This window comes from Lupinus angustifolius, chromosome LG11, assembly GCF_001865875.1.
Source record: "Lupinus angustifolius cultivar Tanjil chromosome LG11, LupAngTanjil_v1.0, whole genome shotgun sequence".
Classification (NCBI taxonomy): Eukaryota; Viridiplantae; Streptophyta; class Magnoliopsida; order Fabales; family Fabaceae; genus Lupinus; species Lupinus angustifolius.
Window position 1 is genome coordinate 16925819 of NC_032019.1, and position 19374 is coordinate 16945192.

The 19374-nt window shown below is 32.8% G+C and overlaps 1 protein-coding gene across 3 annotated transcripts; it reads right to left on the reverse strand.

Moving 5' to 3' along the window:
* Nucleotides 4849-14963, reverse strand: LOC109359031 (probable serine/threonine-protein kinase At1g54610). Of its 3 annotated transcripts, none has more exons than XM_019603539.1 (9): nucleotides 14249-14963; nucleotides 10612-10896; nucleotides 8815-9132; nucleotides 7974-8201; nucleotides 7603-7700; nucleotides 7079-7187; nucleotides 6543-6986; nucleotides 5855-5996; nucleotides 4849-5126 (listed from the first exon to the last, which is right to left on the reverse strand). In XM_019603539.1, exons 1-9 carry the CDS (start codon nucleotides 14675-14677, stop codon nucleotides 5119-5121), a joined length of 2061 nt encoding a protein of 686 aa, XP_019459084.1. In that variant the 5' UTR covers nucleotides 14678-14963; the 3' UTR covers nucleotides 4849-5118. The 3 variants fall into 3 exon arrangements, with proteins under 3 accessions (XP_019459084.1, XP_019459083.1, XP_019459082.1); XM_019603538.1 differs by having other exon boundaries at nucleotides 5855-5987; nucleotides 6543-6995; nucleotides 14249-14962; XM_019603537.1 differs by having other exon boundaries at nucleotides 6543-6995; nucleotides 14249-14962.

The following is a 19374-nucleotide window of genomic DNA, read 5'->3' on the forward strand; positions in this document are numbered from 1 at the left end:
CATATGAGATAGTGTATGGCCAACCTCCACCAGCCTATCTCCCTTACTTACCTAGTGAATCTAAAATTGAATTAGTGGACAAGAGCTTGAGCAAGAAGGATGAAATGTTGAAAGTGTTGAAATTCAATCTCAGAAGGGCACAAGACAGGATGAAACAGATTGCAGATAAACACAGAGTTGATAGGCAGTTTTCGGTTGGTGATTTGGTCTATGTGAAATTGCATCCATATAGGCAGATTTCAGTGGAAAATAGACCCAATGCTAATCTTGCTCCTAAATATTTTGGCCCTTATCCCATTGCTAGCATAATAGGCAGTGTGGCTTATGCTCTTACTCTTCCTCCATCTTCTAAGATACATCCTGTATTTTATGTTTCACAACTAAAGAAACATGTTGGCTTAGCTGTTACTTCTCCTCATCTTCCAAGATTAATTGCAGGCAGTGTGACACAAAAGGAACCAGAAGCAATTTTGGATTGAATGACTGTGAAGAGGAAGGGTCATACTATAACTAAGGTGTTGGTAAAATGGAAGCATCAACTATTGGAAGATGCCACTTGGGAATTCTTTTATGATTTGGAGAAGAAGTTTTCAGATTTTAATCCATGAGGTCATGGATCATCTTAAGAGGTGGATATTGATAGGGATTATACCTATAAGAATAGTTTTACTTGTATTTTTTGTCTTTCATACGTGTACTTTCCTTTTATAGAAATTCTGGTAATGACAGTTAAGGCAGTTGGCTATAAATAGCAACTTCTAACTGTTTTGATATCCATTTATTGTTTTCAGAATTTACACACTTCTTGTAATCTTTCATGTCAATCTAATAACACTGATTCTCGGGATCCTTTCATTCCATAGGATTCCCTGTTTTTGCTCTATGCCTTCTTCGAATTCTCTGCAATTCCTAGAATTACTATTTCATTCTCATTATCATTGTCATCATGGATAAAAGAGTTAATTAAGTGGCTTTTTAATTGAGGGATGGCAGTCCACCTCTTCCACATTCACATTGGTGGATTACACTTTCTCATAATTATGGAAGTTTGTTCACCAATGGTGGGAATATGAGCCGAAGAAATACTTGTGTGAAAATGTATCTATATCAGAGAACTAATAAAATCATCACAACACATTAAAAATATAATTAGTCGTAAATAATAACATATTCTATATTAGAAAATCCTATGGCCATGATCATTAGCAAATCTAATTTTTACGATAGCAATCACTGATTTCTTGTCCATTGCCCGAAATTGCGGCTTAAATTGGTGCATTTGATCCTCTTTTGTAGAACTAGGTACTGAAAACATGACTTTTTTAAACATACCACCCATTAATTATTTCATTTAAAAAAAGTAGCGTCAAGTGTAAAGTAGTTTTTATTGTTATTTCTGTGACCTAGGAAGGTTGTAGAGTAGTTTATAAAACATTGTAAATATATTTTATTTGCTAACAGGCTTTTCTTAATTGTAAATAAATAAAGGGTTATGTACCTGTTATGTTGACATTAATTAATGTGTATTTGAATTGTTTGAATTATTATACTAAATTAATGCATTAACATCAGAATTTAACTTAATTCATATACATTAAACTTTACAGGTAGCATTGATGGTTAAGCTTAGTAAGATGGGTGGTGGTATTGCAATAACGAATTGATAGAAGCATATTTGTTGTCCCACAAGTTGTGTCACTGCATGTACTATTAGTCTGTCATTAATTATTTAAGTTAAAAAATTAATAAATAATAATTTTCCTGATCAATTGCAATTTATAACACATATAGCGACACAACTTGTAGGACAACGTATATATATCTTTCTTTTTTTATAGTCAATAGATATTAGTGTGTTCACCGGGTGAGAAGAAGTGATCGTCGGTGCCATTAAATATCCTTAAATCAAAAGCGGGTGAGAACATGCACATCTATTATTTTTGTGAAAATTCTCATTACAAAAAATAAATGAAAAGAAATTAAATAAAAAAATTGATGATATAAATAAATAAATTGATATATTATATGAAGGTTAATAAATTATATTACATTCCAATTTTTCAATTATTAAATTACATTACATTATAATTTATTTAAATTTCACTTCTTTTTTTAAATATTATGTGCTGTTCATATTGCATGATAGAAATGTATGGAGGCTTCACAGGTAAACATTTGTACACAAGACAAATAGTGGTTTTACCACTAAAGCCCTCTAATAATGGTTTTAGTCTACATTGCCAAATCTTAAGAGAAGTGTTTGTTGCTTTCACTTATATATAGGTACCTGCTTGCAAATATTCTTGACGCCAAAATTTAATAATTTAATATTACATTATACTCTATGTCGAAAAATGTTAAATCCTTTTGTGATTTTTTCTATATTTTCTCCTAACAATGGATATCTAGAGCTTTTGATTCACTTGAGATATTTTTTCTTAGTATGTTTTTTGTTGAAGCATCGTCTGAACTTCCACATCATTAGAAAAGAATTATCCATGATTGGTTGTGAGAAGAGTGATACTATATATTGATAAATGATGAATATAAATAGACAAGTGGGATAAAGATAATTGAGTTTCAAAATCAGATGATTAAACTCAATCTTAAAAATGATATCTTAGAAATCATTTATATATAAATTCAACCCGTGATTAAGAAAGTTGTTTTAATGTAAGTGTTTATAAAGTTAAAATATTGGTTTGAAAAGTCACTTTTGAAATTCACAGTGGGAAATGATAGCTTCAATGAATTACTCTGTAATCATAAGAAAATAGATTATAGATTCAGAATGGGCTTATAAGCCTATAACCATAATCATAAGGAAATATCATATAATAAGCTATAGTACATTCTTACAAATATTTTGATTCAATCATTCTTGTTTCTATTGTGGAATTTATGGATACAAATCCCACTCAACTAATCTTAAAAAATATGATATTAAAAACTATATCCTCCAATTAAAATTTTATAGGTATGCCTTAGGATCCATGAGCTTATTGGTATTTGAATAATGGATGCTCTAAATATATGTATGGCCCTGGTTTCTAATGCTTCTAACACTCAAATTGTAAATGCTCTCTATATTAAAGGGTTAATTCATAATCTTTTATGCATTAGTCTAGCCATAAAGTAAGTTTTAACTCCAATTCTTGTGTGATCAAAAGCAACATACTTATATGATTAACTTGGATAATATAACTTCTTTGCATGTTAATTGTTTATCTTCTAATGAAGACGATATATGACTTTTTCATAGGAGAGTTGTACATATTAATGACAATCATCCCAATAGACTAATTTCAAAAGAATTAGTATTTAGTTTATCAACACTAAAATCCAAGTGGATAGAATTTGTGAGCATGTCAAAAATTGTAAACATATTAAATTCAACATCAAATATGATAAGAATCTCAATGTGGGACTTCACACTTGAATAAACTCAATATCAAATATGATAAGAATATCAATATTATATATGTTTATCTATAATAATGTATGTACACATATGATATATATATATATATATATATATATATATATGTTTTGATGTTAAATCAAATGACTATAGTGACTAAGCTCATCTTAACGAGTTCTCACGTCCAATGATATGTGTTATTAAAATTAAGTCATATGTGTATGTATAAGACAAAGTGCATTGAAGTAATAAAAGCGTCCAATAACGACCATATGTAACATATTGTTTTGTGTTGGTTAATATATCTTCTCGTCCAATCATTTGAATTTGGTAGAGTCAAATTTATACCCACAAGAAAAATCATCAAAGAAGGAATGGTTGCCAATGCAAGATGCCTTGACCCATGCATTCTAAAAACCCTTAAAGGAAAAAGTATAGATCTCCATAAAATATTGACCCTACTTCTGTCGAAGTGATATCCATGAGTGACCACCATTGGCCGTTAGAACAAGAAATAAGTGGATGAAGGCTTTCACATAACAACTTAGTTCGTACTGACTACAGAATAGTTAAAAAGTACAATTATTAGGATGAATCTAGGTGGGTCCACCTTCAAGAATTTTAAGACCTTGACTATAAAATTCATGAACAGAAGTTGAATACAAAGCTTGACATAGAGTTAGGTTTAGCCCATAAGGGGACAAGGAGATGAAGAAATCTCCCTCTGGGAACATATTCTCTAGAAAATTTACTTGGTAATTTTACTCATCTTAAGGGTTTGAGCAAATAGTGAGTCCAACAAGTTCAATGGTGACACTAAATTTTGAATTTTGTTGTAGAACTTCCTCAATCCGAACAGATGATACCCCTTGGACGTACTAGTCTTGCTCACAATATTTTATATTCACCTTAAACAAGGATCTATTAAGGAAAGAGATAATCTATCGGGTTAGGTTTTTATCTTCCTCATCCAACAACACTAGAACCTTTTGTCTCCTCTATATAGCGAGATAGAAAGTACTAGCACTGACGACCTTTCGGTGTATAAGACATTTACATTTGTAAGAAAACTTTGAGATTAGTATTACAATAACCAAGCTTTTATTTGATTGAGTGGGATTAACTCTTTCTTAATCATTTCACCTATACTTTTTCTTGGACTCCCTCTTCCTTAGATCCATTTGATCGATACTTTTTACTGAGTCTTCTAACGATATTCTCCACATATGCCTAAACCACCGAAAGTGTGATTCTACCATATTTTCTACAATAGGAGTTTCCCCAACTTTCTCCTTAATACATTCACATCTAATCATATTTTGTGTGGTATGTTCATTCATCCAATACATTCATTCTTAATATTATTATTCCTTTTTTTTTCTTATGTGCACTCAAGTGTTGAGAGAAAAGTGGGAAAAAGTTAGACATGCTAGCAAAGAACAAAATTCAATAAGAAAAGTTAATCATTCTTTAAGCATACCATATTCCACAAGAGCATTATACAAACATTACTGTAATCCTATGTATTTCAGTGTCACTCCTATGTATGATTAACCTCTATGAACATTTTGACTATGTTGAGAGCTGAAGTCAGAAGTTAAAATGGTTCAGACGTCGATAATAGAATCCTGCAGTGGCCAGAATGTCTGAAGCATCCTTGTCGGGGCGGCGATTGATCCAGTTCTACAATCCTTCAGTCATTTGTCTGCAAACCACATTGATTTATAAGTACTCATCATGAGATAACTTATAATTTAGATTTACACCATAACATCATTTAATTTACTCTTCAACAGAAACTAGAGGAGAAAATAAATAAATTTGTGGACATGGATTGCAACATTAACTTGAGATTCTCTCACCAGGGTAATCAATATTAGTTTGTAGATACAAAGATTATCAAAAAAGCACAGAAAAATATACTTTGCACAAACTATCTGGGCTATGTGCACAATTTAAACCATTTAGTGAAAGTTATAATAGGACCAGAGTAGTTACACAATGGCTTGCATTAGAATACAAGGGGAGAGAGGAGTGTGTAAGTTTGCACATGTATCATTACTCAAACAAAAAACTAGTGCACGTATACAATGTTTGGATTATTATTTGCAAGCCATATGTAGATTTAATGACCCAACAGAAAAGCAACATTTTTCACTTCTGCTCAATCATCCATGGTTTGAGTCACTTTGAGATTCAAAATCATGTCCAAACACAACCAACCATGGCTTTGCCAAACTTGTCATGGCTTTGCCAAACAATTATCCAAACATGTTAACAATCATTTGATTATATTCGAATATGTGAGAGAAGTATTGTTGTTACCAGAAACAGACTCAGTCATATGTAGATTTAATAACCCAGTGGAGGAGATAAGTTAATTTCATTAAATTTTGTGTGCAACATCACCCTCTATAAAATTAGTTTCATTACCTTTTCCAAACCTTGATTTACGAACTGATCGCCGCATAGCATTTTCATCCCAATGGAACAACTCATCATTTTTATTTTCTTGGATCACTATTGGTACTGATTGTTCCATAGGCTCATCATGTTTCCTGTGGCCCTGTAAAAGCTTTGGTAAAGAAAATAAGATGCAACCTAATGCAAAGAACACAACTGTTTTGATTTTTTTTACCAATATCAAGATTTTGAATTTAATACATTGTTGGTGTAAAAATCATTGTACTAATTAACATTTTCCATTAGAAGTTTTCTAATGAGTGAACTCCTATTTTGATCACATAAAGATTTTCATAACAGCAGTTTATGCTAAAGATTATTAGATAAGTTTGGCCCTCAAATGAAAATCTTTAGACATTTAAATAGTCCAGAAGTTACTATTTGTTGGGACCAAATAGATGTCATTTGACTATCTATCAAAACTTATCATTTGAGGGCCATTTTGATGTCATTGAAAAAAACTAAATTGGGGTTAACTCTATTTTTAGTACAAAATAGTTTACTATTACTGCATTGCCTTTGGATTGACATTAAACCCATTAAAAAGAATGATTTCCTGCTATTAGTCAAAAGCACATTAAAATAGTCAAAATCTAAACCTAAGGTTTTGTGTGATCTAAAGCATTTTTTCACATTCACCTGAGAATTTAAAACTAACCTCGTTGCTTAATTGAGTGTCTGTTTTTTGTGTGGGAACGAAATCCATGTAATGATTTGAATGGTATGTATCAGCTGAATCAAACGACCCTCGACGATCATGACGATTTAGATTCTTATGCACTACATGCTTGGAATTCTCATCCTGACGCCTTGAGTTGGAACTATATTTTCTTTTTGTAACATCTATCCCATGTTTTGTTAAATCATACGTTCCTTTTGCAAAGGTTGGATCCAGTGCACTGATTTTGCTTCTCGAGCTATCCGATAATGTGGATGAAGCAGCTGGTTTTCTCCTTTTTGTCCATGTAAAGCCACTAGATCCTGTGACTGGTGCTGGTCCTGAGTATAAACGGTTCAATTGGTGGCTTTGGTGCATGGATCCTACTTTACCCTTTGTAAGATGTGTTTTACCATCATTTCTAGAAGCGTTTTGAGAAATGTTCTGCATTTCCTTCAAAAAGAAGGAATGAGAAGTAAATAAAAGTGGCGAAATTCTTCAACTATAGTAGCATTGGGCAATGAAGGGAATGGTACCTCTTTTATAGCTGGTTTGCTGTAATTGTTCGGGTCTTGCAAGAATTTATAGACTTGTCTTTGTTTTCTTGATGTTACAGCCTCTCCTACTTTACCCCCATTCTTTTTCCTGAGTGTAAGATCTAAACTTTAGTCACAGAAATTGAAAGTTATAAGTACTTAGTTTCCTTAGAAAAATATGATCAGGTGGATTATCTATTCTATTTAATTTGATTGGTTCAGATACCCAAATTTGGATTTCGTTCATGGTCATTCAAAACCACAAGGAGATTATTAATATAAAAGTAGGATGAAGTCTATTCTTCAGGCTTAAATGCCAACTTCTTGCAAATTTCTCTGGCATAAGGCTCTGATACAGTTTATGTAAATGTGGCCAAATAATTAGGCCTTGAAGATGATAGAGCCTATCAAGTTTCATTCCATGTACACAATATATCATAATAAGAACTATATTCACGAATAACGACTAAAAGAAGGAGAAACTTTTCAAGCATTGAAGTAGGCATGTCCTGGCAATGAATTACCTTTGTGCATCTTCCCGAATTTTAGCATCCATCTCTTTGCTTGGAGGATACTTCGGTAACATTGATGGACTACAGGCATATGGCTCGGTGTTGAAATACTATACATAAAGCGAGTACAACAAGAAAGATAAAATAAAAAATCAAACTTAATTATGTGAAATTGGCAACAATGAGAAAATATCAAACAACTATGAAGTACACATGGAAATCAATATGGCGGTATGAGTTTTATACACCGTCCGTGCATACATTTTTTTTCTCAATTAATTATCTTTATCATAAAATAAAGATAAAAATCCAAAATAAAAATCCATTGAGAAAGGAAGAGTAGTCTAATGCACAATGTATAACGAAAAATTGAAGCAGTTCACCTTAGATATTAGTGCAGAGGAGGCAGTCCCACGCTTGTAGGGGTCAATGGACAGTAAAGTCTCAATTAGTTTTACAGCAGTTACAGGAAAACCATTACACCTCTCTTGAAAAGTGCTTTCATAATTAGTTTGAGGCTTAAACATTCTTGCAAGAGGAAGCTTACACTTTTTCCAGAACTCAGCAGGTGGAGACCCGCAAAGCTTAAAAATTTTATGTAATTGTTCGACCTGTATATTAAAGAAAAATATACACCAAATCAAACAACCAAATAAGTTTTGTTCTAACTTTCCACCATGCAGACGCCAATTCAAATATTCACTTAGTCTAAAGAATGACCTGATGCATAGTTTGTGCAGCCCAGTCATTAGTTATCTTAGCCAATGCAGAAATTTTCTAATTACTAATTAATATATCACCATCATATTAAGTACCATGACCATTTTTGTACCTTTCTTTTTTTACTTTATTTTTTTAACTTTCCACAAAGAAATTAAAGCGGAATATGATCTGTAAGAAAGTGCATGTCGACAAGTGTTAATAGAAGTACACAATACATATACAAAGTATGGCTGGATGATGTGTCTGAGTTTTGTTTAAACTGTATATACAATAATATCATAATGGTCTCTATGAATTCAACAACTAAAATACAAGGAGTTTTTTCACAAGTAAAAAGACTGCATCTTGACCACACAAACTACTGTTGCGTATACACAGGACTGTACAAATGAAATATCGAAATCACAGTTGAATGGAAAACAAATGTTTTTGCTCTTTAATAAATATATGTCTCTTGTCATGACTTCATATATGATTAAATACATTCATTATGAGGGTTACCTCAGTTCTCCCCTTAAGGATGGGCTTCCCCAGAAAAAGCTCTGCAAATACACAGCCTACACTCCACAGATCCACTGAAACTCCATATTGTGTTGATCCCATCAAGAGCTCAGGAGGACGATACCATAGAGTCACTACACGACTCGTTAAAGGATGCTTGTTATTTGGGCTAACTGCATTAGCTAATCCAAAATCTCCTATCTTGAGAACACCTTCATTGTTTACTAATATATTGGATACTTTAATGTCTCGATGCATAATACCTCGAAGGTGACAGTGCTCAATTCCACTTAATAGCTGCCTCATGTAACATTTAATCTGTTGGTCAAAAAATGACAAAACTTAACGCCTACTGTATAAAAGTGACCTTCATAAACTTTAAACACCCAAAAAATAAACAAAGTTGAAATAGAAATAGACAATAAATGAAGGAAAAAATGTTTATGGCATGACATGAAACTTAAGATTCTATTAGAAGGAAGCAGCACATTTCCGGTGGATAGAGCCTCTGTTTTTCACCGGTGTCAAACAAATTTTCACAAGTGTATTATAAACCAGGTTATAGTTAAAAATTTATTTCATCAAAGATGTAAAGAAGCAGCAACTTCTTTAATGCTCTTATTCCAGTCTGTTTTATTATCGTTTTTAAGTGTTCTTCAATAAATAAGGTCTCAAATGACTACGATATCTAATGCAACTAGCTGAAGGCTTATAATTATAAGCTACCTGGTTGAATTGGAACTGATTGATAATATTAGTTGATGAGCTAGCTTAGAAGTAAAATAAAATAAGCCTCAAGCTTATAAGTCCATAAGATACCTAATGTAGCTTATCAATTATGAGCCTATAAGCTCATAGCTTCTTGAAAGAAGCCCCTTTACCAAACACCAACAGATAGTTCATTTTCAATCAAATAAGCTAGTTCACTAGAAGCAACTTGGTGATGATGCCAAACACACTCACATGGACTCTGTTTTCTGAATGATTGGGTTGTTTTAGTAATATGAAATGTTTTTAAAACCCTACTATAAATAGTACTTATTCTGAGGGCTTTGTGTTCAGAAATAGCATCTTTCAGCCGTATTGTTAAAACTTCAGAGCTGATATTTCTGAAGGCTAAACCTAGAGTCCCTCTTACTATTTTGTTCCAGTTCCTCTACCATGATTCTTTTCCCAAATTTCATCATTTAAACTACTTTTTATCATCTTTTACCACATCAAGAAACAACAGTTGGAGACTAAAGTCAATTTTCAAATTATCAGTCTTAAAAACCAACTATTACAGCTTCTTACATTAAAGTGTAGATCTCAAAGAAAAGAAAAATATGATCTTATGGAAACAATCTAATAATTTTAAGCTAAGTTGAAACACGTGATTTAAGAAGTATCAGCACTCCAAGAAGCTTCAAGTGTCTAGCCCTGAGTATGATTATTGGAATCCAGAAAATGGGTGTAAAAGGAGAAAAAGAATATGGCTTTATACATCTAAAGTAGATGATTTGAGTTGGATATCTAATGATCAGATAAAACTTGAAAGAAGCTTATTTTTAGTTTTCGGAGATTGACGAGAGCTGCTATGTACTTTGCTTCAATATAATAACAAAAGATGCACATTGCATAATATACGAACTGGTGGATCTTCTGTCAAGAACACTCGAGGACAGGATAAAGATATAGGCTCTATCCAGCATTCGTCCCAATTCTTGTCTAATATATGTGTAATGTTTCAATGAGAAGACAATATTTTTTATTGGTAAGATGAAGACAAAAACTATCATAAATGAAATGCTGACAGACCTGTGAGTCACTGAACTTGATGTTGGGAGAAGATAAAAGGCCAGCAAGATCATGCTCCATGTATTCAAATACAAGGTATATGCTACTTGATAGCGGGGAAGTAATTATACCCTCTAATTTCATGATGTTTGGGTGGTCAAGTGCGCGAAGAATTATTATTTCTCTTGCCATGAACCTAATACTCTCAGGTTGAAAATTGTTAAAGCGCACCTTCTTCAGCGCAACTATCCTCCCAGTTTCAGTTTCACGTGCTTGGAACACACTGCTATAAGTACCTTCTCCGATCTACACAAAGGGAAATATTAGAAAATAAGTCACAGGTTGTAAAGTATAAGATCAGATATTGACAATACGACCAAGCAATTCTACCATAGGTAAGTAAATTATAAGACATGTCATTTAATCAATGTAAACCAAAGAAATGAAACTTTCTAAGAATTTAAAGATTTGAGCGCACTATGCTTAGCTTGCGCAATCTCTATCTCTCTTGTATACAAGCATGGTGCTAGCTCATGAGATGGTTCATAAATCAAACAGTAATCCTTTTATATTTTCAGAGTTATGTACAAATTACAACTATAACAATGTTGTAAAACCTGGATAAAAAGATGCTTATGTTAGGCAGCTATAATCAACATAAGACTTTATATAATCTATATGACAAAGATTAGCATCATGATAACTTTTAATACTAAATACAAAATTTTCAATGAATTATATTATTTGCAAATAAACTAAATTTTTATAGCATTCATTACATTTAAAAAAAATAAAGCATTTCAGCAGTCCAGCACAATTTAATATTATTAATAATTTTGTTTCAAGGATTGTAACAAACTAACAAAGTAAAAAAAATATGAAGCCGGGTAATAATTAGCTTTGTTTTAGTGGGACTAGTACAGTGACATTAACTCCATTACAACTGAATTTACCTCCAAAATTGTAAACTTTTAAATTTTTAAAATCAACTCTTTCATTCGCATCAACTATACATGAAGCCAAGCCTTTTTAATATATTTATTTCTCTACAATAGCTCAAAATCTTGAAAATGACCCATCCATGATCTAGTATTTTAGTTTATATACTGATACCTCATCTGTACCCTTTAGCAGAATCATAATTGCAGAAGTTATAGCCCAAGTATGTGCTTGAAGCTATAGCCCCAGTATGACCTTGAAGGCATGCGTGCGTGTGCGTGTGCGTGTGGGTGTGTGTGAGTGTTAAATCAAATACATCCAATGACTATTGTCGAGCTATCGCATCCAGTGCTATTAAAATCAAGTCAAGTACGTCTAAGATAAAGTGTATCCAAGTAACAACCGTGTCTAATGGTTTCAACCATATCACCTTGTATTAGTTAAAATATCTACTCGTTCAATCATTTGAATTTACATGTTCACTACGCACATTTACTTTTTTTATTAATGATTCAATTATTAGATATTTTGTTTCTTGGTAAGAGAAACTACTTAGTACTATAGAAATAAGATATGTTGCACTCTCTAATCAGCTTGCAGACTAAAAAAGACATATCTACACACAGAAGGGAATAATCAGAATCACGTGAGCAATGTGCATGAAGTCTCTTTAAAGTCTGAAGTTAATAATCAAAGAGAGAAGACATAGATACATCAAACTAAGACGACTTTTGACCTTTTTGTCTATCTAGGGATCTAATTGGGCCTTATACCAAGAGGCAAACTAAGTTGAGAGTAAGAAAAAAATCTGTCAGCTTACAGTTGTAAGATTTATTTCTTTGTGGGTCATTGACTCAAGTGATCTTAATCTATCAGATTCTCATGTATCGAGTTACTAAGATCAATAAACCAACTCTCTTGAGTTATTAGAGCCTAGAGAGGCTTGGTAAGTAAAGAATACTTAGTTGTTAGAGCCTAAAGAGGATTGATCTAAGAAAGACTACTTGCCTGAAGAAGTGTTTAATACTTCTAACCTATAAAGGAAATAGTTTAAAATCCTTTTGGAGAAGGGACTGGACGTAGCTATTAAGAGCAAATCATTATAAAATTCCTTGTGTTTTTCTCTCCATCCTTAAACTCTTCACTGATTTCAATTATTTGTAACTGTGAGGTTGAACTTGTTGTAAGTTGATATTTACAAAATAGTTGATATTCACCTTTTCTACTTAATCATATAATTGCTTGTGAAAAACTTTTATTAAAAGTATAATTTTTATAAAACTTAACAAACACAATTCAACCTCCCCTCTTCATGTGTTTGCCTATTCCAGCTTCAAATCGGACCATTCAAACCAGCTATTAAAGGTCACAAACATTCGACAGTATCTATAGACTAATTCACCAAATGGATCTAAGTCGAACCCTTGAGTTTCATAAAAGTGTGCATGTCCAGGGGTTCTTTAAAATAGAGGTTATAAGTTGGTACGGCATTCCAGAGTCTATGGTAACTAATAATAGAGTATAATTCATTGCTAATATCTTTAAGCAGTTGATGATTCACTTGAAAATAAAGCAACGCTTCAGTTCAGTGGAATATCTGCAAACCAACGAACAAGTTGAAGCCGCAAACAAGAGCATCCTATTTGGTCTAGGCTCGTCAAGGCAAAAGGAGGTTGGGTTGAACAAGTGTACCATGTCCTACAAAGCTATCAGACTACCCGTCAAATTACGACGGGAGAAAGTCCTTCCTCCTTACTTACAGATATAAAGCCATGATATCGTTCGAACAAGGACAACATATTGGCGAAGGATAAAATTGAATGAGCAACATAACCAAGTTATCCAATGCTAAGATTTGGATCTCTTGAAAGAACGATAGGAGATTGCTTGGATCCGAAGTGAAGCAGTCATACGAAGATCGAAGAAGCATTACAACAAAAGAGTACTATGTCATACCTACAAACCATGCATACTCGTCTTAAGGTGAGTTAACATCAGTAATAAGAATGTTAATGAAGGAAAATTCGCACACAGTTGGGAATGACCATACAAGATCGCCTCAGTCATAAACACTGGAGCATATCAGCGTGAGACTATGGCATCCGGATAAAAATCATAGAGTACTGAGAAGACAAGAAAATATTACAACCAAGCCTTTTATAAAATGTTGCATTTAGGCCATAACTCTGAAACACGTCAAGGCAAGGAATGATTGTTCAGCGACACATCGGAGCATGTTTTCAAAATAATGAAATAAAAAGGCTGAAACATGAAAATTCACATGCATTATAACTGGAAAGGTTACAAAAGTTTCGATTTTAAGGGACTTGAACAAAATTGGGAATCCTTAGTATCATGAGTTCCCATCCAGTTAGCTTAACAAAGTTTTTTTTTTCAATTTACATAACAAACAGAATGGGTTACCTTATAATTGCTTTACAGCAAACTACTTTAAATTACGATTATACATATCAGTATTTTAAATTGCACTACACAGCTACAATTGCAACCACAATATTGCAGGTTTGAGAGTCTCAGCAAAGACAATGTGGTCGTATCAGCCACATTTTCACGTGATTGTGGTAAACACAACATAAAAACAACCACAACCGCGATTTAAAAACACAATTCATACATACATATAACCAATAATTGAAATTATCTACTTTCTGCAACTAATAAAATCATAGGGTTTATGTTGTTTTGAGTTTTGACTAACCTTATCTAATCTCTCATAAGAACCAGTCTTGAGTGGGACCCACCCTTGAATAGCTTCCCCTGCAAGAGATGTTAGCCAAGGTGGCCAACCAGCTGCATTCTGTTCTCCTTCCACAGACCTATAACATATCCCAATCCTCATGTTCAATGACCCTTTTGCCCTCACACTTCCTTCATTCTCAATTACCCTTTGCTCCGATTTCGCCTCGCTTTCCTTTCCCTCCAAAACCACCGCCACGGAATTACCGCTTCCTCTTGACGACTGCACCGCCACGGTGGCCGCCGACACCGCCTCGGCGACCGTGGTTCTGTGTCGGCTAGACGCATTGCTCCGGTTTCGCGAACTGGATTGCGATTGCGGTCGCGATGGAAGTCGTGGTGGTGAAGAATTGTCTCCGGCAACCGCTTTCTTGGAGTTAACACAACCCATATATCCGCCGGAACGACGGGATACGGCGAAAGCGGGTTGCGAAGCCACTTCCGAGAAAGGGAAATATCAGAGAAGGGAAAAAGCGAAAGACGGAAACAAAGGCATTGTGGGAAATTCTGTGTATCTTCACGAAAACAAGATGCAATGAAATTGTTTTGTTTGTTGTTAGAGAAATTGGTGGGTCCTAATAGCTGCACCATCTTTTTATGGTGTTTTTGGAAAACAAAGAGAAAGAGAAAGAGAAAGAAGAGAGAAAAAGGTGTTATGTAACCGTTTCGACGTTGTGTCACTGTTGTCAATCGTTCTTTGTTTAACAACTTGGAAAACCTCTTCACCAAGTTTTTTATTTCCTATATTTTAGTTTATTTTTGGTACATGAAGCTTTTCCCAAAGTTACGTCAGAATAAAAAAATGATGGAAAATATAAAATAAAACAAAAGATATAACCAAGTTGTTCAGATAGAGTCTTCATAGAAAAAAAAGTTCTTTAACATAGTTAGGTTCATTAAAAAAATCTATTAGGAATCAGATTAGTTCATTAAAAACTATTCTGAAAGAATACTAACTAAATAAATATTAAATCATATCATTGATACCAAAGTAAATTATGTCTAAAGTTTAATACATCATGGATAAAGTTAGATATCTACCAACAAAGCGTTGATTTAGTGGTATAATGTTTTACTGGATCTTCAGGGTTAAAAGTTTGATTTTTAAGAGTAACACTTGTTAAAAATAGCAGCTACGAACTTCGAAAAAGATTAGTTCTTTGCTAAAAAAGATGAGGGTTTAGTACCCAAAAAAAGTTAGATATCTAATTTTCAATGCAAATTCATAGCTAGAATAGTAGCTCAATAAATATATAATTATATTGCGGAGAATGATGCAAACTCGGAAAAAGGAGGACCCGATTCTACTCACTCACCCAATTTGGTATGATCATTACTAGATCTGATTAGAGTATGGTCTTATCTAGTCTATGGTCAGATTTGAATTCAAAAATTAGACCCGATCAATATTACGGTCGGATAGGTGACAATCATGACGCGACCCAATCCATTGTCATTCACTCATCATGTTTGTATGTGTATCTCTTCAATTGCGTACAGAGTAATAACATCTCTTTACTAAAAATATCATTGATTCTCTAATTTTTTTCATATAATATAATTAACAATGAATACATATATCAGTTCATACGTCAAATTACATATCTATAATAATAAATAATAAGTAATATTGATAATAATTTTATCTAAAAGGATATGTATTATATTTAATTGGGTATAAGGTCAAATTCAAATTCAAAAACTGACTTGATCAACATTTGGGGTCAGATCTAGGCCCAAGTTCAAAAAATGATTCAATCAACTTTTTGATCGAGTAAGAAATGAGCATTACCCGTCCCATGCACATCCTAATACAAACTATATGAGATTTTTTACAACTTGTATTATTATATACTCTACACCTTACTTTTCAAAATCATTAAAGTGAAATATATATATTTTTCATATCCCTTCTTACAAAATTTAGTCATACATATCCCATTTGGAGTGTATGGTTGTCTCTCTCAACAAGTGTCACTCCCAAGAATTGAACTTTTGACCTTTTAATTATTATGGAGATCGAACAGAATCTTATACCACTAAACTAGCAAGTTACCCGTGCATTCGCACGGGGCAGTATTTTTTGTCTTATGATTAATAACATATATATTTCTCGTGCATTCGACTGGATAAAAACACATATTTCCTAAACCATTGTTGGTTTCATGCATAGTCGAAACAGATGTTTCAAAAATATTAAACTGAAAATGATAAATAAACAACTACAAAATAAACAATTATAATAACAAAAAGTTTTGATATTAATTACCTCTAATTAAACAATGATATATATTGTCAATGTACACCGTTTATGACTCTAAAAAACCAAAAATTAACAAAATAAATACATGTTTGCAACATGTGTAAAGGGGCCATGGTAGCAAAAAATATGGTCATGCATGCGATTACAGAACCATCCAAAATATATACATAAAACATAAATAATCATTCATTTTTCAAAGTGCTCCTTAGTCGAACAAACTCGACCAGGATTGCTGTAAAATTAAAAACAAATAAATTATAGCTCCATTAAAAAAACAATTATCATGGTTGGTAATGAAAGTGAAACCAACACAATACAATTAACAGAAATGATGAACAAAAATGAAATAGTAAATATATAATAGAATAAAAAAATATGAAGAGATGTAAATAACATCATGAAGCAAAAATGCTTTGGTAAATGAAGAGTTAACATCAACCAGTGTTATTTTGGTCATAAAAATAAATAAATGCTTTAATAGGTAATAACTGAAAAGTCATATATAATAGGTAATTGTACATATTTTAAAATGATGATGAGTTATTATTGATGATATTAATTTATGTAAAAAGTCATATATAGTAGTGTTATTATTATTCATTAATTCATTAATTAAGCAAAGGATAGGAAATGTCAAATAGGTATGGATTGACTTTGATCATGTATGGTAGGATGTATGGTAGGAAGTAGAGCCTTTTAGGAGGGAATTTTTTGGCTGAGAGCTTGACACGTGGCATGAAAGAACCTTTTTTTTGTTATATAGTTATAGATTAACAATAGTGATCACTATATTAGACATTGTTGTTTAAGTTAATTTATTTTCGTGCCATCCTAGGTGGAGATGGATTTATGTATTGAATGGGACCACGAGTACATGGAAAGCGCTAACAATTCATTGGAGTTACCATAGATGAATTGCTGAGAATGTAGCACGTTGGGGATTAAATTTGTTGTTGCACATTGGTTTATTTTTAATAAAAAAATTAAAATATGAAATAATAATAAAAAGTCTCAAGAGAAAATACTTAAAAACTCTTTATAAGTAAAAATACTTCATGGTATGTGGCCCAGCAGGAACAGTGGTTTTGCGGTAGGAAAGTCACTAACTACATAACCACATGCCTGCTCGACTTGTAAATATTTTAAAAAAATTGTCTATTTTTATGGGGGAAATAGACGATGAGTATGTCCTCACACGTAATCACTTGACATAAACATGTTCTGAATGAAGGGCATACGCCATAGTGTTGGGTTTCAGCTCTCTTCCCATGTGGAGATAGACTCAATTAGGCAAAATTCATTTGTTCTGCTTAGTCTAATAGATAGGGGTTAGATGAGGTAACGGTATGAAATCAATTTAGGCTAAAAGATACAATAGAAAAGTGAGATAGAAGTTGAAAGAATTCAACCCGCAAGAACTCATAGTAGTTGTGGAAAATTTGTGACTACGTCTTCATTCATCTTTGGATTGGGCTAAAATTAGGACAACAGGTTTACAGCTTCTAGTACTTCATTCTCAACGGTTGGATCGGTGAGAAGTCGTCCGAGGTGGTAGAAAACGAGCTATAACAGCGAGTGTTTTCTGATTTTTATTTTGCACATTTGTGTTCTCATTTTCAAGTTTGTTGCTCTGTTGTATGTCGTATTATTAGGCACATTTTGTGCTGTATTTTGGAGACAGACTTTTATTCTTATTTTGATCACAGTGAAACTTGATTGGCTGACTTGTGCCCGTGGTTTTTACTTCTCACATTGGGAAGATTTTCTATATTAAAATTATGGTGTTCCTTGTGTGTTCTTAGTTGCCGCATTATTTGTTATTGCTCCTTATAGATTCTAGCAAGCTGGGGAAATTATTATTTGCTGCATATATTTTGTTAAAGTTTTCATTATTATTGTGTTGAATTTCCCATCAAAGTGGCATCAGAGCTCTGCTTATGCTTCATCTAACCGTTCATTTTTTGTATCAGATGTGATATAGATCGTTGACTTTCTATCTGTTTGTTGTGTTGCCAGACTTAGAAATATAACCTTTGAGCTCTTAGAAAAATGCATCTGTTGGGACGCATTTCCTCACCTTTTTATTTCTCTCTATCTTTCTGTGCTGAAGCATTTCCGACCATCTTCTCCATATTTCTTTACGTGATAGTTTAGAGTGATAATAGTCAGAGTTATGGGTGCAATTCTAAATGACTCACACAATATAGTGGGTGTCCTATAGAGTGATTTGTGTTGTTTTATCTTAGAGATATTATGGTTGATAGTCTACATGTATAATTTTAACACTACAATGAAAAGTTTTAAATAGAGTAATTTACTATGTGATTCAGGCATCGGACTCATAAAAAATTTTCTAACAATATTTTATGCAACTCTATATGTGAAAGTATGTGGCTTAGTTAAAATATGATAAACTTCCATTAACAAATCAGCAATTACTTTTTTTTTTGTCAATTCCTACATTTTAAGACATTAAGCGAAACAAAGTTGTTGCAAAGATATTCTTGCCGCATGAGTCTAGTCAATATTGCTAGAAATTTATAATTTCTAATTATGATGGTCATCATATATTTGATACAATGATATTAGCTATTTATTTCCGAGGTTACGTTATAAGTGATCTAATTACTGGCTCTCATTAGATTTCTAAAAGCTGATAACATATATATGTTTAATGAGTGGATACCCACCAGGTTAACTCATAGGGAATAATGAGAACCCTATAAGTTAACGCATAAGGAAGGTTATAATCCCCAATACACCAAATCAAATTCAGTTTTCTCCTCTCCCCATCAGAGTGAAAACGCAAGTCCCAAAAAGAATTC

What these genes read in the sequence shown, in the direction of transcription:
- LOC109359031 (XM_019603537.1), bottom strand. Translation starts at nt 14,677, where the DNA reads ATGGGTTGTGTTAACTCCAAGAAAGCGGTTGCCGGAGACAATTCTTCA. An exon ending in CTTATGAGAGATTAGATAAG is followed by an intron (nt 10,897 to 14,248) that starts GTTAGTCAAAAC and finishes CCCTTTGTGTAG; the next exon opens with ATCGGAGAAGGTACTTATAG. An exon ending in TCCTTAAGGGGAGAACTGAG is followed by an intron (nt 8,202 to 8,814) that starts GTAACCCTCATA and finishes TTTAATATACAG; the next exon opens with GTCGAACAATTACATAAAAT.